Source organism: Cyprinodon variegatus, unplaced genomic scaffold (genome assembly GCF_000732505.1).
Source record: "Cyprinodon variegatus isolate N-32 unplaced genomic scaffold, C_variegatus-1.0 Scaffold231, whole genome shotgun sequence".
In the NCBI taxonomy this organism is placed as follows: domain Eukaryota; kingdom Metazoa; phylum Chordata; class Actinopteri; order Cyprinodontiformes; family Cyprinodontidae; genus Cyprinodon; species Cyprinodon variegatus.
Window position 1 is genome coordinate 577,329 of NW_015150684.1, and position 17,471 is coordinate 594,799.

Below are 17,471 nucleotides of genomic sequence, written 5' to 3' on the forward strand. Positions count from 1 at the left end.
ATATATTCAGTCATCCATCTACATGTATAAATATTTTCAAAGAATTGGGACATACTCTTGCATTAAAAAGTGATTGTGTGTTTCTGTAAAGAATGATTGTCAATGTGAATCATTGTAAAAAAAAAAGTTTGATGTTTAAATAATGAAATCAGACTGTAGAGGGATTTGGTTTATTCTGTCAATAATAAAACATGAGTTACAAAACTGACAAGTGCTTTGACTGAAATTAAAGTTTTCATTTGCACATCTTCATACACAGCTGCATAAAGGGATTTTTTTCCAATGACACTATTAATAAACTAACTTTGGACTCTGATATTTCTGACATACACCCTTCATGAACTGCAAAAAAGGATTTAACATTTCGCCAATTAGTTGTACTAATTGAAAGTACTTTGCATTTCTAAGTGTGCGTTTCGTCCTCACTCCTTCTTGTTTCCCCATTTGGCCATCTTGTTGTTGACAGGAGTCTTGATGAATCTGTTGGACTTCATGTAAGCAGCAATTTTCTCCAGAGCCTATGACAATAAGATGAATGATAAGCTGAGGGGGACAGGAAGGGGTTCCTGGTGCTGCTAAAGTATTTGGTCATATCAGGGCAATCACACTGGGCCACTAAGCAGTCCTATTGATGATGGAAATCTACTTAAATTATGGTGATTATTTTACTTAAAAAGAGGGGAAAGTTCTTTACTTAACAGACATCAGGGGGGATCTCACCTCAAAACGATCCATAAGATCTTTAAGGTTCTTGAAGCCATCCAAGCATGAAGGATGAAACATCCTGTGTTGATCCAGCAGCTCATACATGATGAAGTCCACAAAGGTGATCTATTACAAATGGGAGTTATTATTAACAAACAAGTTTTTCTTCTTTTGAAGCACCTCTAAAATCAAAATCAGGAATTTTTTAGGAATATACAAAAATTCAATTCCTGATGAGTATACCATCTTGTTCATTTACTAAACCATGGTTCAACAAAAGTGGAGCTCATCAACTGGTATTTCGGTTAAATGACAGATCAGCAAGTATAAAATGACCATAACTCATGAATATATCATTAGTTAAATACCACATAACTGAAGTATGTAATGGATCTTTGACTTTTAATCATTTGTATTTTTACACCTTTCTATGTAAAAATATAATAGCTTTCCCAGATATCAATTCTCAGAGTTCTTTATCTTTTAACTTTTTAAAACAAAAGATTTAATCAATAATTAGTTGAGTTTCCATGTGAGAACTGTAAGAATGAGACGCTGTAAGGAAATAAAGGAACAACATTATCAAACAGAGACATAAGGAATGAGGGGCAGATCGAAGGAAATGAGAATCTCTTAAAGGAAGGAGGGAATAGCAAGAGAAGAAGGAAAGCACGAACATGGAGGAGGTTAGTAGCACGGCATGAGGAAAAAAATCAAAGCATAAAAAACAGAAAATGGCCGAGAGAAGGGAGTGGATGAGCAAGAAAGGGAGGAAACAAGGGAGAAGAGAATGTGATGTTTAGACAGTAAAAACGGATGAAACTCTAAAAAATACAGTTTTCCATGCTCCTTTTTTATTTTTTTTTATTTTTCCTATATCCAGTCTTTCATTAAATCATTGTAGCTGCAGAAACAACCCTTTATAGAGCCACAGGATAAGGTTTCAATGTCACTATTTAATCTTCAATAGTAAATCTAGAAAGATTAAATGATTAGATTAGGTAGAAGATTTTTTTAAAAGGCTTCTGCAGAAAAAATGTCTAAAATTAACATTAATTGCGTTTTCTCCCCCCTTTTAAATCCTCAACCTGTGCCTACTTCATAAATAATCACAATTATAGAAGTGTTCATTTTTCTTCTGAAATTATGTATATTGTCCATATATATATATATATATATATATATATATATATATATATATATATATNTATATATATATATATATATATATATATATATATATATATAAACTGTTGTAAATGTGTCTCTAATGTTTATGGTCATACTTATTGGGTTTTGTTTGAAAATATGATAGTAAATTAAAAGTACTCCATTCCTCTGTATAAGTAAATCTATACCGCCCCCTGCTGGTGGTGTATAAGATGTGAAATGAAACCCAAAGGAAATAAACCAGGTGCAGCTTTGTCATTTCACAGGCTGTTTTGATGCTGAATTCCTCAAAAATGAGATTATGGCTAAGTTTTTATAACCTCATTTTTTCAATATATTTAAATAAATAATATAACTAAACAATCTGCAATGGTGCTGAGATGAAGGGTAGCTATAAAACATCAATCAGCAAAAGATTCCAGAAGTAGTATATTATTTGTGGATAATAATTGAGTTTATTATTCAACTTTCAATATAAACTAACTCTCTTTTTTAACAACTAAAGGACCCATAAATAAGCTCATAACATTTTTATACTAATTTAATTATATCGTGACCTGCCAGATTTATTGGATTTACAGCTGCTGAGAGTGCACTTTAAAACAATGACTAATCACATCATGAGTTGTCCTACCTTATCACCAGCAAACCACTTCCTGTCTCCTAGAAAGTCAGAGAACTTCTTCAGTGTACCTGGCAGCGACTTCAGGTACTCTGGCTTTTTGTTGTCCTGATTTTAGGGACAGTATTTCACATTAGAGCACACTCATTTGAAATGTGCAAACTTTTTTTTTTAAAAGTCATCTACGTACAAAGTCAGTGTAGCACATAATCACAAAGCCGTTTCTAAAGTCCATGGCCTGGCTTTCCAGCACATCCACTCTGACCTTTTCATCCTCCGTCTCTCCACCTGTTATCATCCCAGTTAACAAACAGAACATTTGATGCTACAGAAGCATTTAAATCAGGGGGGAAAAAATAGTGATGGTTTATAGATCACAGATCACATTACTCACACAGATTGTGCTTACGAGCGATGTATCTCATAATGGCGTTGCTCTGCGTTATCTTCCGGCCTCCATCTACCAGGTAGGGAAGCTGTGGTGCAGTTTAAGCACAAAACTATTATCAACTAAGCCCAAATATATGACCTACCGGTAATATATGATCAGACTGGGCCAGTAAGCAGTCCTGACATAAAAATATGTCTTACGTTGGGGAAGTCAATTCCAAGTTTTTCCTTTTCACCAAACCAGCAGCTTTTGTCATAGTTTGGGGCTATAAGAGAGAAATGAGGCTGACTGTGGGACTGATTAAAGGTACTGTATTCACTTTTGTGTATCTTTTAGATGAAAAAGTTAATCACCTTCACCACAGACGTAAAACTTGTCCTCATACTTGGTGCCGGTGTACTCCAGAAGTAGGCGAATGGGCTGGGCAAGCTGCAACAATTCAGAAAGTTTTTTTTTCATTGTCAGGCTTTGATACATATAGTGATATAAGTAGGCCTACATTTGCTTATATTTATTGATATTTATTACAAAAACAGATTACAAAGAAAAAAAACCTGCTCATACATGTGTTTATATGTTATTATTGCATTATCTCACCAATATTCTTTGTTAAACACTTTTTTTAAATGAAAACCCTACATCAGCAGAATGCATTGGCAAAGGAAAAACATCTACAACTACCAAAGATGAAAATTAATTTACAATTTCCAAAGTTTACACAAATGTTAAATGGACAGTGGGTAACACATGTGGCATTTTTTATTAGCAAAAAGAAAGTGTTTCTTTCTTCATTATATATCTGGTTAAAGTCTAATAACATCAAATCAAAAATAAAAGTTGTCTCACAGCTTAGGGTTAGTAGTTTACATATACGTAGGGATTTCAGAGGGATTTTCAAGTTTTTTTTTTCAAGCTATTAAGCTACAGTTATCAGCTGATGTTATTCTTCACAAGTCATTCCAGCTAATGGGCGTAAGCTTCTCTTTGGTCTGTTTTTAGAGAAAAATGTCCATGTATTTTAGCTGATTTTATAAGGGGTTTGTAGTAGTTCTTAAAAGATTGATAGGGAGGCACCAGTGTGCCATATGTACTTAATTTAATGAATTTATACAGTTAAATCTTACGCACTGTCCCTTTAAGGGAAAAGCCTTACTTGTTCAGTGATTTAAAAGGTACTCATTTTTCATGGAAGGTCATTTCCTCGTTATTTTACCTTTTGTTGAAATTAGGATTAGCTTTAAAGATAGCAAAAAATAAATTAGTCCTCATATAAACAATCAAGGGATCGTTGTTTGAGTTGTAGCCTTTGATCAACACATATTCTGCAAATAGGTTTTTAGTCTATGACAAATTGCAGAAAGGAGTGGTGGTTCTTTGGACCCTTAGAACTCGACTTGGGGCTCTTACTGCTGATAAGAAGCTCACAGAGCTAACTAACAGTGGTGGTCATCACAGGTTTGGGGGAATCAACCTTATTTGCTTGGCCTAAAAGCAATAAAGCATAATTGGTTAATATATGCTGAGGTGTTTTTTTATTAGCAATCTAATCTAAAATACACAAAAAGTAAAATAAACTCATATAATCGGGCTGCAAATTTGTGGAAGCGACAACCAAACCATGAATATTTCTGTTTGAATTGTTTTCAAAAGCAAAAAAGTCAACTCCTTTAAGTGTGGCTGGGTGAGAGGCGACTCTTAGCCCTGTGCCGGTTTGTCCAGGTTGCTCCTGCTCTGTGTGAGGCGTATGGCTGCTCTGGGCTGGTGCCTTGTCTCTGGGAGCCTGGGATTGCAGCAGCTTCCTCTGCCTTCCTGTTCTTAGGTGATGTAGAAGGTGGACTCTTTTCTATCCTTGCCACACTCACAAGCATTTACCACAAGGTTACAAACTTGCATTTACTTCAACCATTAAATATTTCAGAACATACGTTAACCATTTCAAATACATCCAAAAGGTTGAAGGTTGTGAAAAAATACACCTTTACATTATTGTAGTCTGTCTAATATAACGCTGTACTGAATCTGGATTTAATTAAGTTATTCACGCAGTTAGGAGACTATCTTAAGATATCCTTTTGGTAACCACCTGCTCTGTATGGTATGCATGAAAGGCCATGATGATTGGACATAAGATAAAATAAATAAAAATGGAGCAGGAAGGCAGTAGCTGCATTATTCTCCACTTACTATCAGATTTACTGGTACATTCTACTTGAGCAAAATTGCCCTCTAGTAGGCGCTCTGTTACTTAAAGGTATAGTGGAGGATTTTCATGAATATTTAAAAAGACCTGTCCTCTCCGCTTTAAAAAAAAAATGCACATGCATAACCCTGTACCCTGAGAGGGAACAACTATGAAGTGCATGTGAGAGGATGCCGGAGCCCCTTTCTCCTCGTGCATGCTCTGTATTAAAGTTGCTGGTTGCATTGCTATTATAAGCTTACTTTCCAAAAGAAGATTTGCAATTTTTCCACTATGTCACCCGTAAGTGAAAATGTACATAAAGCATATGACCAGAAAGATTGACAATAAGGAGGACAACTTATTAAGGTGATCCACCCGGAAAAAGAACATCCACCCCTATACCTTTAAGCGTGGTATTTCTACACTCCTCTGTAGATACAAAAGAATCACTGGCCCACACCATGTCTTTAATCTAGATAGTGGAACCAGTAAGTTAAGGTTAAAGTTCAATGTACAGTGCCTTAAAATTTTTGCTGCTTTAACTTGAACCCGGCGTTTGAACTGGGCTATTTTTTTAGTGTTATTTGGGTTGTTTTAAGCTGCACATAAATCAATTGCACCTGCTTAATTATAATGACACACATTTGAATTCATGGGCATTTCCTACCCATTCAGCAGATCATTACAACACAAGGACCAGCCAGATCACACCCTCCTTTAATTCAAATGTATTAACGTCTGTGATAAAGGACTAAATGATGGCTGGAGGGATAACGTTTAGTTCCAAGCTAATACCTCAAACAAACCCTTGAAAACACAATGAGGTGTGCAGCTCAGCCTGGATGACGAGGCTGAAATATGAGCAGTTTAGAAAGGCTGAAGGTTGTGCTCAGTGTCCACAGAATGGAAATAAGAAATATTACAGTTTGTGAAACAATTACAACATTTTCTCAACTTACCCCACGGATATCCCAGTAAGCGAGAACCATTGCCATTTTGATTCACGTTTCAGGAGCTTAAACACGTTGGAGGGCAGAAGAGAGGAGCTATTAAAGCCCTTGTATTGTGCAGAGAGACGTTGAGGAGTGAACTTTCACAGACTAAGGAGTGGTGAAGGAGGAGTGTAGGTAGATGGGTGGAGCCATACATTGTAGTTAACCTTCGGAAATGGATTAAGAAATAGGGAGAGGTTGAACCTTCTCCTTAAACCCACCTCTACTATATTTATTGTCTTGGGAGATTTGTCTGTCTATAAACTGTCATTTATCCTGGTCTCATTCTCAATGGCATTATTAGTGGAACTATCCAAACAACTTCTACAAAACAATCTGTCATGGACCATTTGTGCTTTTGAATTTGCTTAAATGAGCCGGTGGCTCTCAGCATAGGGGTGTAGGGAGGGGCTGTTTGTCCAAAGCAACACCTTGGTTTTGATTATTGGACTCCCAAACAAAAGAGCCTTAGCCTCATTAGTCTTGCTGCTATTGGATAGGGTTGACTCTCCTAACTCTTTAGTGCACTAGAATTTAATCACTTAGCAGGTTAGATGCCTGGGTGTCTGTGGCTCCCTCTGCACCTCTGTGAAAGAAATATTCTCACTGAGTGAAGCTTTTCAAGAAGATGATAAAATGCAAGACATGAAACTAAGTAGGTCAAACCAAACTAAACCAAAAATACAAAAGGTACCAAAACAGCAGTTGCTGAAAATAAGGGCACAGGTGTTTGAAAGATAAATTAAAATAGCAATGAAATTAAATAAACAGCAAAAAAGGTTATAAAAACTAGAGAATATAGGGCATATCATATTTTCTTCTATACATTGGTACAGCTGTACCAGGGTGTGGTTACCACTCAAACCAGTCTGACCTGATGGACTAAAGTTCAGTACAGCTCGTCGAATCACTCTGCTTCTCTTCTAAGGTTATAATGTTATCATAAAACATTAAATGCAAAATTAAACAAATCATTATGTAGTTATATTAAGTAAAATGTGATAAAATATTTAATAATTAAAAAAAATTTTTTGAAGACTTTTTTGTTAGCTAAACAAATGCTTTAAGGTAATGGCCTGCTTTGTCCAAACCATGTATATAAAACCATTTCTATTAAGAAACTAAGAAAAACAAAGAAAACAACACTCCACAGTTTTTCTAGGCAACTTATGTTAAGGTATATGTTCAGTTTCAGTCTAATGCTTGTGATTATTGTTATACTTGGATGGTAAAAGTCAATCTGATTAAATAATGGTCTCAAAATGGTTGCACGCTGCACCTGTACCTTAAACTATTCCTGCTCCACTTTCTTGTTTCCTCCTTCTCTTCCATCTTCTGCTCCCCTTCCTTCCCCTTGTCCACCTCCACACCCATACTAATGTCATCGTTCTTTCCCTCTGCATCAACTCTATGACAAAAACTGTTACTTGTCTTATCACCAACTAAAAACAGGATTTTTGTTTATTACAATTCTTTTGAAACTGATTGTGTTAAAACAATAATATAATATGAACAAATTTGGAGGAACAGATAAATTGTAATATTCATATTTTTCTTACACTGGTAAAGCTAAACATATATTTAAAAATATACATTGAACTTTGAACTTTTTGTTTTTTCTTAGCCTTGCCTGACTCTAATCACATTGTTCTTTCAGATCTGTGGTAGCTTTTTTTAAATTGCTTCTCTCCTTGTTACAATTTGATTATAGCTATGGCCATAAGGCAAAGAAAGCTGTGGCCAAAATATCTAACTTAATAAAGAGAGGATTCTAAGGCCTATACACACATTTCTCTGTAGATTTTAGTTTGGCTTTTAACATGGACCAATCTTGCTTAGCTTGTCATAAAACCAATTTCTTCACGTGTCAATAGCTTACTATTAAATAGTTCAGGGAGATGCTTACATTACAAACAATATGAATTGTCACGAAATGTATGAATTCACAAGCCTCAATCAGAAATATTTCAGACCGATGAAATGCAGTGACATGTGTGACCAGCAGCGGAAGGCTGAAGCAAACAAACTTGGCTGCACCCGTTTTAGCCGTAATACCCTCTATTTCTTTTTTTTTATAATGTGCAAAATGAGAAAATTTTTTGCCTTTGTGGATGTTAACATGGTTGTGTGTTGCCCCCGACCGGATTTTGCAAGAGTTTGATATATCAGTTAGCTAATTATGAAACAAATCAAGCTACTACTGCTGCTTTGATTGGGTCACCATGGGAAGCAGGAACCCAACCAGCTTAAAGAATTGTACTGAATATTCCTCCCTTTTGTGAGCACTTTCTACATGAGGCTTTCCTGAATGATATGTGTAGTTCAATTTGAATTCTACATGGTGTCCGTCTGGATTATGCCAAGTTAGGCAGATAATACAGATTTTTTTCATAACAAAGGCAACCATTTCTATTAATAAATTACTGCATAGGAATAGTTTCCTACTTATTTTATCATGGTGTCCAATAATCCATCTTCTGCCACGGATCCATCTGGCTCATGAGAGGCTCATCCGCATCTCCAAAAAGCTAACAGAAAGAGGCTGGGTACACCATGGACAGGTCACCAGTCAATCAGTGGTGGCAACACAGCACAACACATAGACACACCTAACGCCAACAGAAGCTAGTCAACCTAATAGTCCTGTTTTTGCACTGTGGAAGGAAGCCAGAGTACCCGCAGAAGGAACCCATACATGCATAGAATGAACATGCAACTCCATGCAGAAAGACCCTGGGCCGGGAATTGAACCCAGGACCTTCCTGCTGCAAGGAAACAGTGCTACAAACTGCACCACTGTTCAGCCATATTTTTATTTTTTATTTGTTGTTTCATTTCTTTACCTATAAATTAACTTATATTGTTGACTTTTTAAAAGTCCTTTGTTCTGCTCTTATGAGTTGATACTGTACAAGCAGCAGATGTGAACTTTCTCCACAGAATGACCAGGCAATTGCTAGGGAGACTATTAGTGCTCTTACTATATATGAACTTGGGTTGAATGGGATGTGCTAGAGTTGGTATATTTATTCTCTTGTATAAGCTTACTGTCCCCTTCTGGGATGCAATCTTTTACTTTTGTCATTGTTATCGGTCTGTATTTCATTGGGTCTCTATGTCCTTGCAGTGCCTTTGCTCTCAAGAATTTCCCATTGGAAATGAATCTGATAAAGTATATCTTTATCAATCCTACTAATTGTTCTAAATTAGTTTAAACCCAGGTTGGACCTCATCTCAATATGTCAAGATGAAGTTTGGTTCTTAAATATAAAACCTACACTGAAGTACATCATCACATCAATTCATTGGTCATGGTTTTTAACCCTTTAAAGACATTTTCCTTTTGTAAATGAGTCATTCGCTTTATTCAAATATATTTATTCAATAATTAATTTAAGTTTAATTATTTCTGTTATTAAATGTTTACATTAGGACAAAGGCTATTGTAAACTTACATATGTATGCAGAATGCCAGTCCCCGTATCTTTTCTTGTTTGTCCCAATATCACTTTTAGAAGGAAAAACCTTTTACAGACCAAAAGTCTTTTGATTAAATATAAACTTAAACAACATATTGTAATGCAATTCGGAGTTCCCTGGCTGGGTGTTAAGAGTTTTTAAAAGTGCTAAAACATTTCTGGAAACACAACATTTTTTTCAAGACCTTAAACACAAATCCAAAAAAAAAAACAAGGTCCAAACCAAAGAATGTGTTCATTTCATACACAGAGTAAGAAAGAACACCTCAGAGTGTTCATTAGACATCACAGAATATAATCCAGACACAACAATCAGTGCATGGAGCTAGCAAAATATTGCTGTTGCAAATTTAAGAAAAATAAAAAATTTGCTGAGATTCATTCACTAACAGTTTGTCATTGTGTATGGTCTTGCCGGAGGACATCATTCTCATTGCAGGCCCATTCCCCCTCTTGCCAAGCAATGGGGAAATAATCCTTTGGTTTGCCAAAGTGTTGTTTTTTTTTAAGTAGAGAACAATAAATCGTTCAGTTTGGTATATAGACAATCTCCTAATTTACATATTTTATAAAACACCTAAACTGACCCTTTGTTGTTTTTCTTCTTTCTTTTTTCTGTCTTAATGAGAGCAGTGGGCTTTATGCTGCCCTTCAAGGCTTTAAACCTGGGTGTGTATGGAGACAAAGCCATTCTAAAGCACATATAAGTCCTCATTTTGAGCCCAGATCGACATTTATTTTTGAATATGTTCATGGTGGGGAATCCTGCTTCACAGCAGTAGGTTGAGCTAAACGTACTAAAAATGTGCAGGGTCATCTTTGAGCATTTCACTTTTCTGTCACCAGTTCACAGCAGTTCTTCAAGCAGTCCACACTTTCTCTGCTCTCTTTTTCTCATTGTTTTCTCCATCTTTCCCATCGCCCGGCTTACCACACGTTTGCCTGCTGTGTCTGAAAGTAGCTAATAGCAGCAGTAGCCCTGATTGACACAGCTCATTGGCTAACTTGTATCACGTGTAGCCTGGCACTGAGCACTTCGGAGGGCTTTACCGTACAAACAGGAGAAGCAGCGCAAGTGAAATTAGACACTGCCGTCGGACAACATGCAGTAATTTATAAATGTCTTAAATCAGGTTGGGTCCAGATTAGCCAGTAGGTTGGTCCGGATCCGAACCACGGTCCGCTAATCCGTGACCTCTGCTTTACAAGAATGAACACTTATATAATCATAGGCCTGTTCCATAGCCTGCAGTAAGTTTTCCCTATTATAGGTCTGTCAGTCATAGATCGTCAGCTGCCATGCAGAAAAGACATCCCATTGGATTCAGGAAGGTGCTCTTCCCTTGATGAATCAATAGCTGTTGGTGAACTATTCCTATATAAGGGCAGCATGGTGAATACCGACATTGTCTCAAACTATGGCAATCATTATATTACGTAGACCACCAAAAAAGCCAGAAGATGTTTAATTTTATAAGTCCCCAGGTATTCATCCCGGGCGAAAACTCCCTTGTTAATTATGGCTACACTAAGGGTGACATTAGTACCATGCTGGTCAGTCTTCCACAATGACAGGTTCCTGCCTCTCTGCCTCCTTTTCACCACCTTAAACTTCACCTCCTACCTTATCTATGAAGGGGTATTAATGGGGCCTTTCTATGGAATCTAGTTAAAAAATTCTCTGTAAAGAAAGCAGACCTTGAAATAGACTTGCATACAATACAAAATGTTTTAGGGTACTGTAATATAGCATTGGCAAATACCAGCCTTAAGAAACAGTCGGCCTATGAGCAAATCATTAATAATAATAATAAGTATGTGTACATTGCACTCACTTGCATCTACTGATGTGTTAGATCTTTTTCACTTGCAGAGTTGCAGTCAAAGGGTAATCTGAGTTTTTGTTTTATATGAAGTCTGTTGTGTTGAAGAACAATCAATTAGTTGACAGAGTTGTACTTGTCTTTAGTTACTCTTTGCTGGACCTTTTGGAGTCTGGGAGCATTTTTAAGAACCATTTTAACAATTAGAGTTTTTTGTATTGGGAGTAAATGGCAGTCTTTCCTCTCTCAATTAGTTGTCTTGTAGTTCCACAAAGTGGGAAATTTTCTTACAGCTGTACACAGGCAGTAAAAATGGGATTGTAATTAACATTACAGTATACCTACAGTATGTCAGTTAACAGTTTTCTTTTTCTGAGGGTCCTTACTAGGGCTGCAACTAATGATTATTTTGAAAATCGATTAATCTGTCAATTATTTTTTCTATTAATCGATTAATAATCATATAGCCAAAGGTTCCTTAAAGAAAACTTTTTTTTTTACATAATTAAACCAGGTGGAACTAAAACTTTTCCACTTGTGGAGTGCTGGATAGAGCATATCGATAGATAAAAAAGTTTTTTGTATCTTCAGTGCAAAATGTTGATATTTTTTTTGACAATATTCATATAATTACTGCTGTAAGTGGTTTGCTCTGTCAGCTGAAGGCCTACTTTAGTGTCTCTAATCTATTTAATGATTAATCAATTATTAAAGTAGTTGACAATTACTCAAATAATAAATTAATCACGATTAATCTGATTAATTGTTTCAGCCATAATGCTAGTCAAGGATAATCTACTTAGATTAGGTTTGACTTTTTGTCCTGCTTCTCTAATTGTTAGCCCCAAGAAAAGGATAAGATGTTAAATATTTGCCTGGATTTCATTAGTGATGATTGCTCTCTGCCTTTCTCGTCAATCATCTCTCATATGTACTCCTCTGCCTCTCAGTATGGTTCTGTCCATTGTAGCTGTCCACACATGTGCCACCTGTGCTACAGACCTGGCTTTTGACCCACCCAGTTGGTCAGAACATCATTAAATGCAAGTGTGTTTAATTCTAAGTGATGTGTTGTACTTGGTTTTACATTTTGCTGTGTTTATAATTTTGCAATGCAAATAAATCACAGTGTGAAATGTATTTAGTGACTGAGAATATGTTTAAAATGTTGCAAATTTCAGCAGATGTTTTTTGCAGATTGTTTTTAAGTACTGGAAAAGTATTTGAGGTTTGGCCAAAAGAGTATATAATTAAGAAGTTCAGGAAAGTGAGAATTTGATATGCATTTTTTTAATGTGTTTATCTTCTCTCACAAAGCAGTACTATTGTGGATGTAGTCAGAGGGGCGTCTTTTCATCTTCTGTCTGAATCCAGAAGAGATCAAATGTCCCATGAGTTGTTAGTAAATCTGGAGGGTCAAATACTCCAAAATGTGCTAAATACCACAGCTGTACATTAAATACAAATGAATGGTTGATGAATCATGAAACACTCACTATATAGGAGGGCACTTTCTAGAGGGCTGTTTACGGACGGAAAATATTTTCATGTGGTTTGGTGTACCTCCGCTGCTAATGGGTGGGTCTCAGTTGAGACTTTTTTGGATGGTGATGCACTGACCGAAGCCAGGGCAGAGCATAAGGGAGCTCTGTTCACCATGGAGGAAATGGGCGTACTCCTTGGAAACTTTGGAGTGGAGAGTCTGCATAAAGTAAATAAATAAAGGGGGTGTGGCAAAGCTGGAAAAGATTGTGGACCACCAAAACAGACACGTTTACTAAGAACTGGAGCTGCTCTCAGGCTGCTAAGATCTGATTGAAGAGAACAAGAAATATCCAGGGTAGGAAGACATTTTCATCTACATCTCTTTACAATCCTACTTTATAACCTGACTAAGCTTAAAGAATAAATACAACTGCTGTTTTTGTCTTTTAAAGTCAAGTCTTCCTTATTTCAGACTTTAACTATTACCTATATTTCAAATACTATATATATTTAGCCTCTTCCAACCTGATAAAAGGTTTACTGTACTATCTAGTTCTAATACATGTATATTTTTATATTGCATGCAAATAAAGGATAATTTTTTAATGATTTTCTTACCTGTCCCTTTTATGTGATTGATGTGATCTAACATAATAACATAATTTGAGAGTAATTGTCTCCACCGCCCACACAAACAGGCCGCTCCTACAGATAAGGATCTTTACAAACAATTTCATCCTGTCCTTATTCTACTGTTTGCCTCCTGTTTCCCTTTTGTCTCACCGTCTGTCTCTTCATTGTATCCATGAATTAAAAATAACCATCACTGGAGTTATTGTAGTCCAAATACTGCTATCCACTAATGGGTCCAATTTAAAACATTGCATTAAATTGTTTGTTTTGTTTATTTTTAATCCCCAAGTTTCAAGCATTAGCTTGGGAAAATCTGTTAGTCCAGTCACAGTTTGTTTATGGACATATGTCACACTTCTTACATCTTTTGAAAGAAGACTAAGTTTACCAGATTCAATATGAAATAAATTTTTCAAATGATTATTTCCAGTACTCCTGTTACTTCCGGTAAAATAAATGATCTAATTCAAACTTGACACACCCAGGTCTGATCGCCATTTATTTAATTAAAACACAACGAGAGCTATTACCCACAAATGGAGGAAATGTGGTACAGTGCTGAATCCCCCCTGGAGTGGCTATCCAACCAAAATGGTTCATGGGAGTTCTCAACCAACGATCACGACTTAACAACAAAAACAATAGCAAACATGGGGAGAGATTCGAAGCCTAAAACATTGCTCACAAAAAAAATCCGTTGAATGAAATAAAAGCAAAACATCTGGGTGAATCTTCAGACACTTGTCAGAATAGTCCAACCAGAAAAATATTTAACAGTTTTGAGGGTGTACATATCTACATGTCATGTCAAGGAAAAAATGGGGTTAACAATGGAGCTGCTTTTCTTCTTTAGGATTCTGTTCCCCTAAATGCAATTGATGGAACCATTCATTTTTCTCTTTTAAGGAGAGTCTGGTGTGACTTTAAGCCTAACGACTTATAGGTTATGCAGCAGAACAGGAAAACCCCACAGATGAGCCTAAATGAAATGATATAAAAAAAAGAAATTGTGGGTCAAAGTAATATTCTGCCTGAACCTGAATAGCAGTTGTTTGCATAAAGGTGGCATCCTAACATTTGTATCTAACACATAAATAAAATCATAAGAAACGTAAAAATGGGGATATATATATATATATATATATATATATATATATATATATATATATATATATATATATATTACATCTTATTACCATCTCACTTTAATTTTATGATAATTCAAGGTTCTTTTTTCTCCAAAACCTAAAACTTGATTTTGCTTTCTTTTCCACAGGGCTTTAAAAATGGCCTACTTACTCATTTTTGTCACCATGCTGCACCTCATCACGCTGGCCATGCTGTTTATTGCAACCATGGAAAAGGTAAAACTTATATACGGTATGTTTACTTTAGGGGTATTGTTTTTCGTTAGTGGCATCTCTTAACAATGTTTATTGCTTTCATTTATTTTAAAAGTCTTGGTGGGTGTGGAATCCCACAGAAAGTTCAGACCTTTGGTACAACTGTAGGTTTGACAACTCTACAGGAACCTGGCTATGCGCAACCACCAAAGAAACAGGTTAGCCTTTATAGATTGGATTTGTCCGATTTCCAAAAATAAGGACGTAAACTCATTGAAATAAATTTGTTTTATTTTATCAGAGTGGCTTCAGGCTGTACAGGTCCTCATGATTCTCTCAGTGGTCTTCTCCTCAGTCTCCTTCTTGGTGTTCTTGGGCCAGCTGTTCACTATGTCAAAGGGCGGACTGTTCTACTTCACAGGACTGTGTCAGGTCTTTGCAGGTATTTATTCATAAGAAACAGACACCTCAAAGGGAAAAAAACCCTTTAAAACATCCTCCAATTCCAGATACAACTTGGTAAAAATTATGACAAATATAGATTTTTGAACAATTCCTTGGTTCATTTAATAATATCTTAACAGGGTCTCAGAGAAGTTACAACTTCAAAATTGTGCTCAGTTTATGTACTTTTTTTGTTCTAAGTAACCTCCTGTGTAAGCTGTTGCTCAACAGTTGTTTTGTCTTTGTGCATTTGTGTGTTTAAAGGTCTGACTGCTTTTTCTGCCGCACTAATCTACACTCTGCACAATAAGGAAATCCTCCCAGACTCAAAAAGCCCGACATCAGGAGACTTTGGCTATTGCTATATCTTGGCCTGGGTGTGCGTCCCTTTGTTGTTGTGTAGCGGAGTAATGTATATCCACCTGCGTAAGAAGGAATGACCAGACAAAGAAGATCGGCATTGGCAGCTTTAAGATTAATGGAACTCAGTTCAGATTTTTGGAAACGCAGCTTTTGAAAAAGCAAAATGACATAAGGGCTCACTCTTTACCTAATGTTTTAATTGTATCTGTATATATTAAAGCAAAACATATATTTGACTGAACCAGCTATTCTGCTCTGAGCTCTCGACTTGTACGACATCTGCTTTAATAGAACATTTTTGTAACCTTTTCCCTCAAACTTTTTATGTAAAATGCCTTTTTGCTAAATCTTCAAATAAATATCACAAAAAGGAAAGACTAAAACTCTTATTTTCAATAGAAAAATCCACAGGATGTTAAGGCAGTAAAAAATTGTCCAAAGTTAAAATCTAGAGAAGTGCAGGAAATGGGTGCATCTTGGGGTCACCAGGTCTCCATAACAACCATTAGATGATATCTAAAATCCAAACAGTTGTTCGGATGTTGTGTCCAAAAATATAAAGAAGCCTTTTTTTTTTCTGGGACCATAACCGGAATTGTGTACTTTACTAAAATGAGAATAAGGCTGAGCTTCTTAGCAACACACACTCCATGTTGGTTTAATTTAACACATTAGGTGGTTTTCAGTCCTGGAGCCACAGCAAGATGAAAAGACAGAGCAAGGATAGATGTCTGTCCTGGGGGTGGGATCTCAGTGTCATCCAGGTTTTAGACCTGATTTCCATTAGAAAATATACAATTAATACTAATTATTATAAAAATAAATCAAGAATAACCACAGTTATCAGATCTGTAGATATTACTAAATACTTTGTTCTGCAAAATGGACTCTCCTGCAGTACCTCCACGACCCACTAGGGGTCACGACTCCCACATTGTAGACCTCTGCAGGATAAATATAGCAGTGTAAAACATTTTTTATCCTCCTTAGAGATTTCTTCTCTTTTTTTTCTGCAACTCTTACTATGTTTCAGATCATCATTCTTAAGTATAATTTCAGACAAAAAAAGTTCAATTTATAACTGAAAAACTGTATAAAGTCAACCTGGACCTGTGTGAGAATATGTGTTTTTTCCAAATGTATGTCAGTAAAGTTTTTTGACAAGCAAAAGATTGTTTATTTGTGGCCTGTCGTGGTTTTTGACCCTCTTATGAAAACTTGTTTTTTCTGTTCTATTTCTTATTGTTAAATCACAATTCATCAAGCAAACCACCGCAGAAGCAATCCTGCAACATTTAAAATGTGCAGCATTTTTTGTGACCTCCTGGTGTTCTCTACTGGCAGGTCTCCCACTCCTAGGAAGGTCAACCACTGCTTTATGTTTTCTCCATTAGTGGACAATGGCTTTTGCTCTGTTTTGTTAAATGGCTTCCTGCAATTCCTGCCATTTGTCTTGCGAAAAAAACATGATTAAGAGCGGGGACGGTTGTTACAGTTTTTACCTTCATCTTTTTTCTCCAAAACATATTTAAAAAATTTCATTTCAATGTTTAAACAAAGCTTAAGATCTCAACTAACAAAACATGTAAGGTACTGTCCTGTATCTCCTTCAGTTCAAAAGTGGTTGATCGCAAATCACTAACTTTCCACTTATGAAAACTAACCCCAATGCAGGGTTGTTCTTATGGTATCTTAATGGAAGGGGGGAAGAAACCAAAACATTTTAAGAGTTGGATAGGGAAATTCTACCACAAATTTAATTGATCAGTGTAACACTTTCCTGAATCAGGGAACCATAAGTTATCAAAAAATAAAACAAAAACGGTTTAATTTAAATTT

General features: G+C 36.0%; 2 protein-coding genes across 2 annotated transcripts; one reads left to right on the forward strand and one right to left on the reverse strand.

Annotated features, from left to right (window-relative positions):
* Positions 1 to 245: 245 nt before the first annotated feature.
* LOC107088858 (glutathione S-transferase Mu 3-like) lies at positions 246 to 6,186 on the reverse strand. Its single transcript, XM_015381298.1, has 8 exons — positions 6,030 to 6,186; positions 3,242 to 3,317; positions 3,089 to 3,153; positions 2,892 to 2,973; positions 2,688 to 2,785; positions 2,510 to 2,605; positions 721 to 831; positions 246 to 518 (listed from the first exon to the last, which is right to left on the reverse strand). The coding sequence occupies exons 1-8, from the start codon at positions 6,063 to 6,065 to the stop codon at positions 423 to 425; spliced, it is 660 nt and encodes a 219-aa protein (XP_015236784.1). The 5' UTR covers positions 6,066 to 6,186; the 3' UTR covers positions 246 to 422.
* A 6,901-nt stretch (positions 6,187 to 13,087) lies between these two features.
* emp3 (epithelial membrane protein 3) lies at positions 13,088 to 16,768 on the forward strand. Its single transcript, XM_015381309.1, has 5 exons — positions 13,088 to 13,204; positions 14,759 to 14,846; positions 14,941 to 15,043; positions 15,127 to 15,267; positions 15,534 to 16,768. Exons 2-5 carry the CDS (start codon positions 14,769 to 14,771, stop codon positions 15,707 to 15,709), a joined length of 498 nt encoding a protein of 165 aa, XP_015236795.1. The 5' UTR covers positions 13,088 to 13,204; positions 14,759 to 14,768; the 3' UTR covers positions 15,710 to 16,768.
* Positions 16,769 to 17,471: the final 703 nt, after the last annotated feature.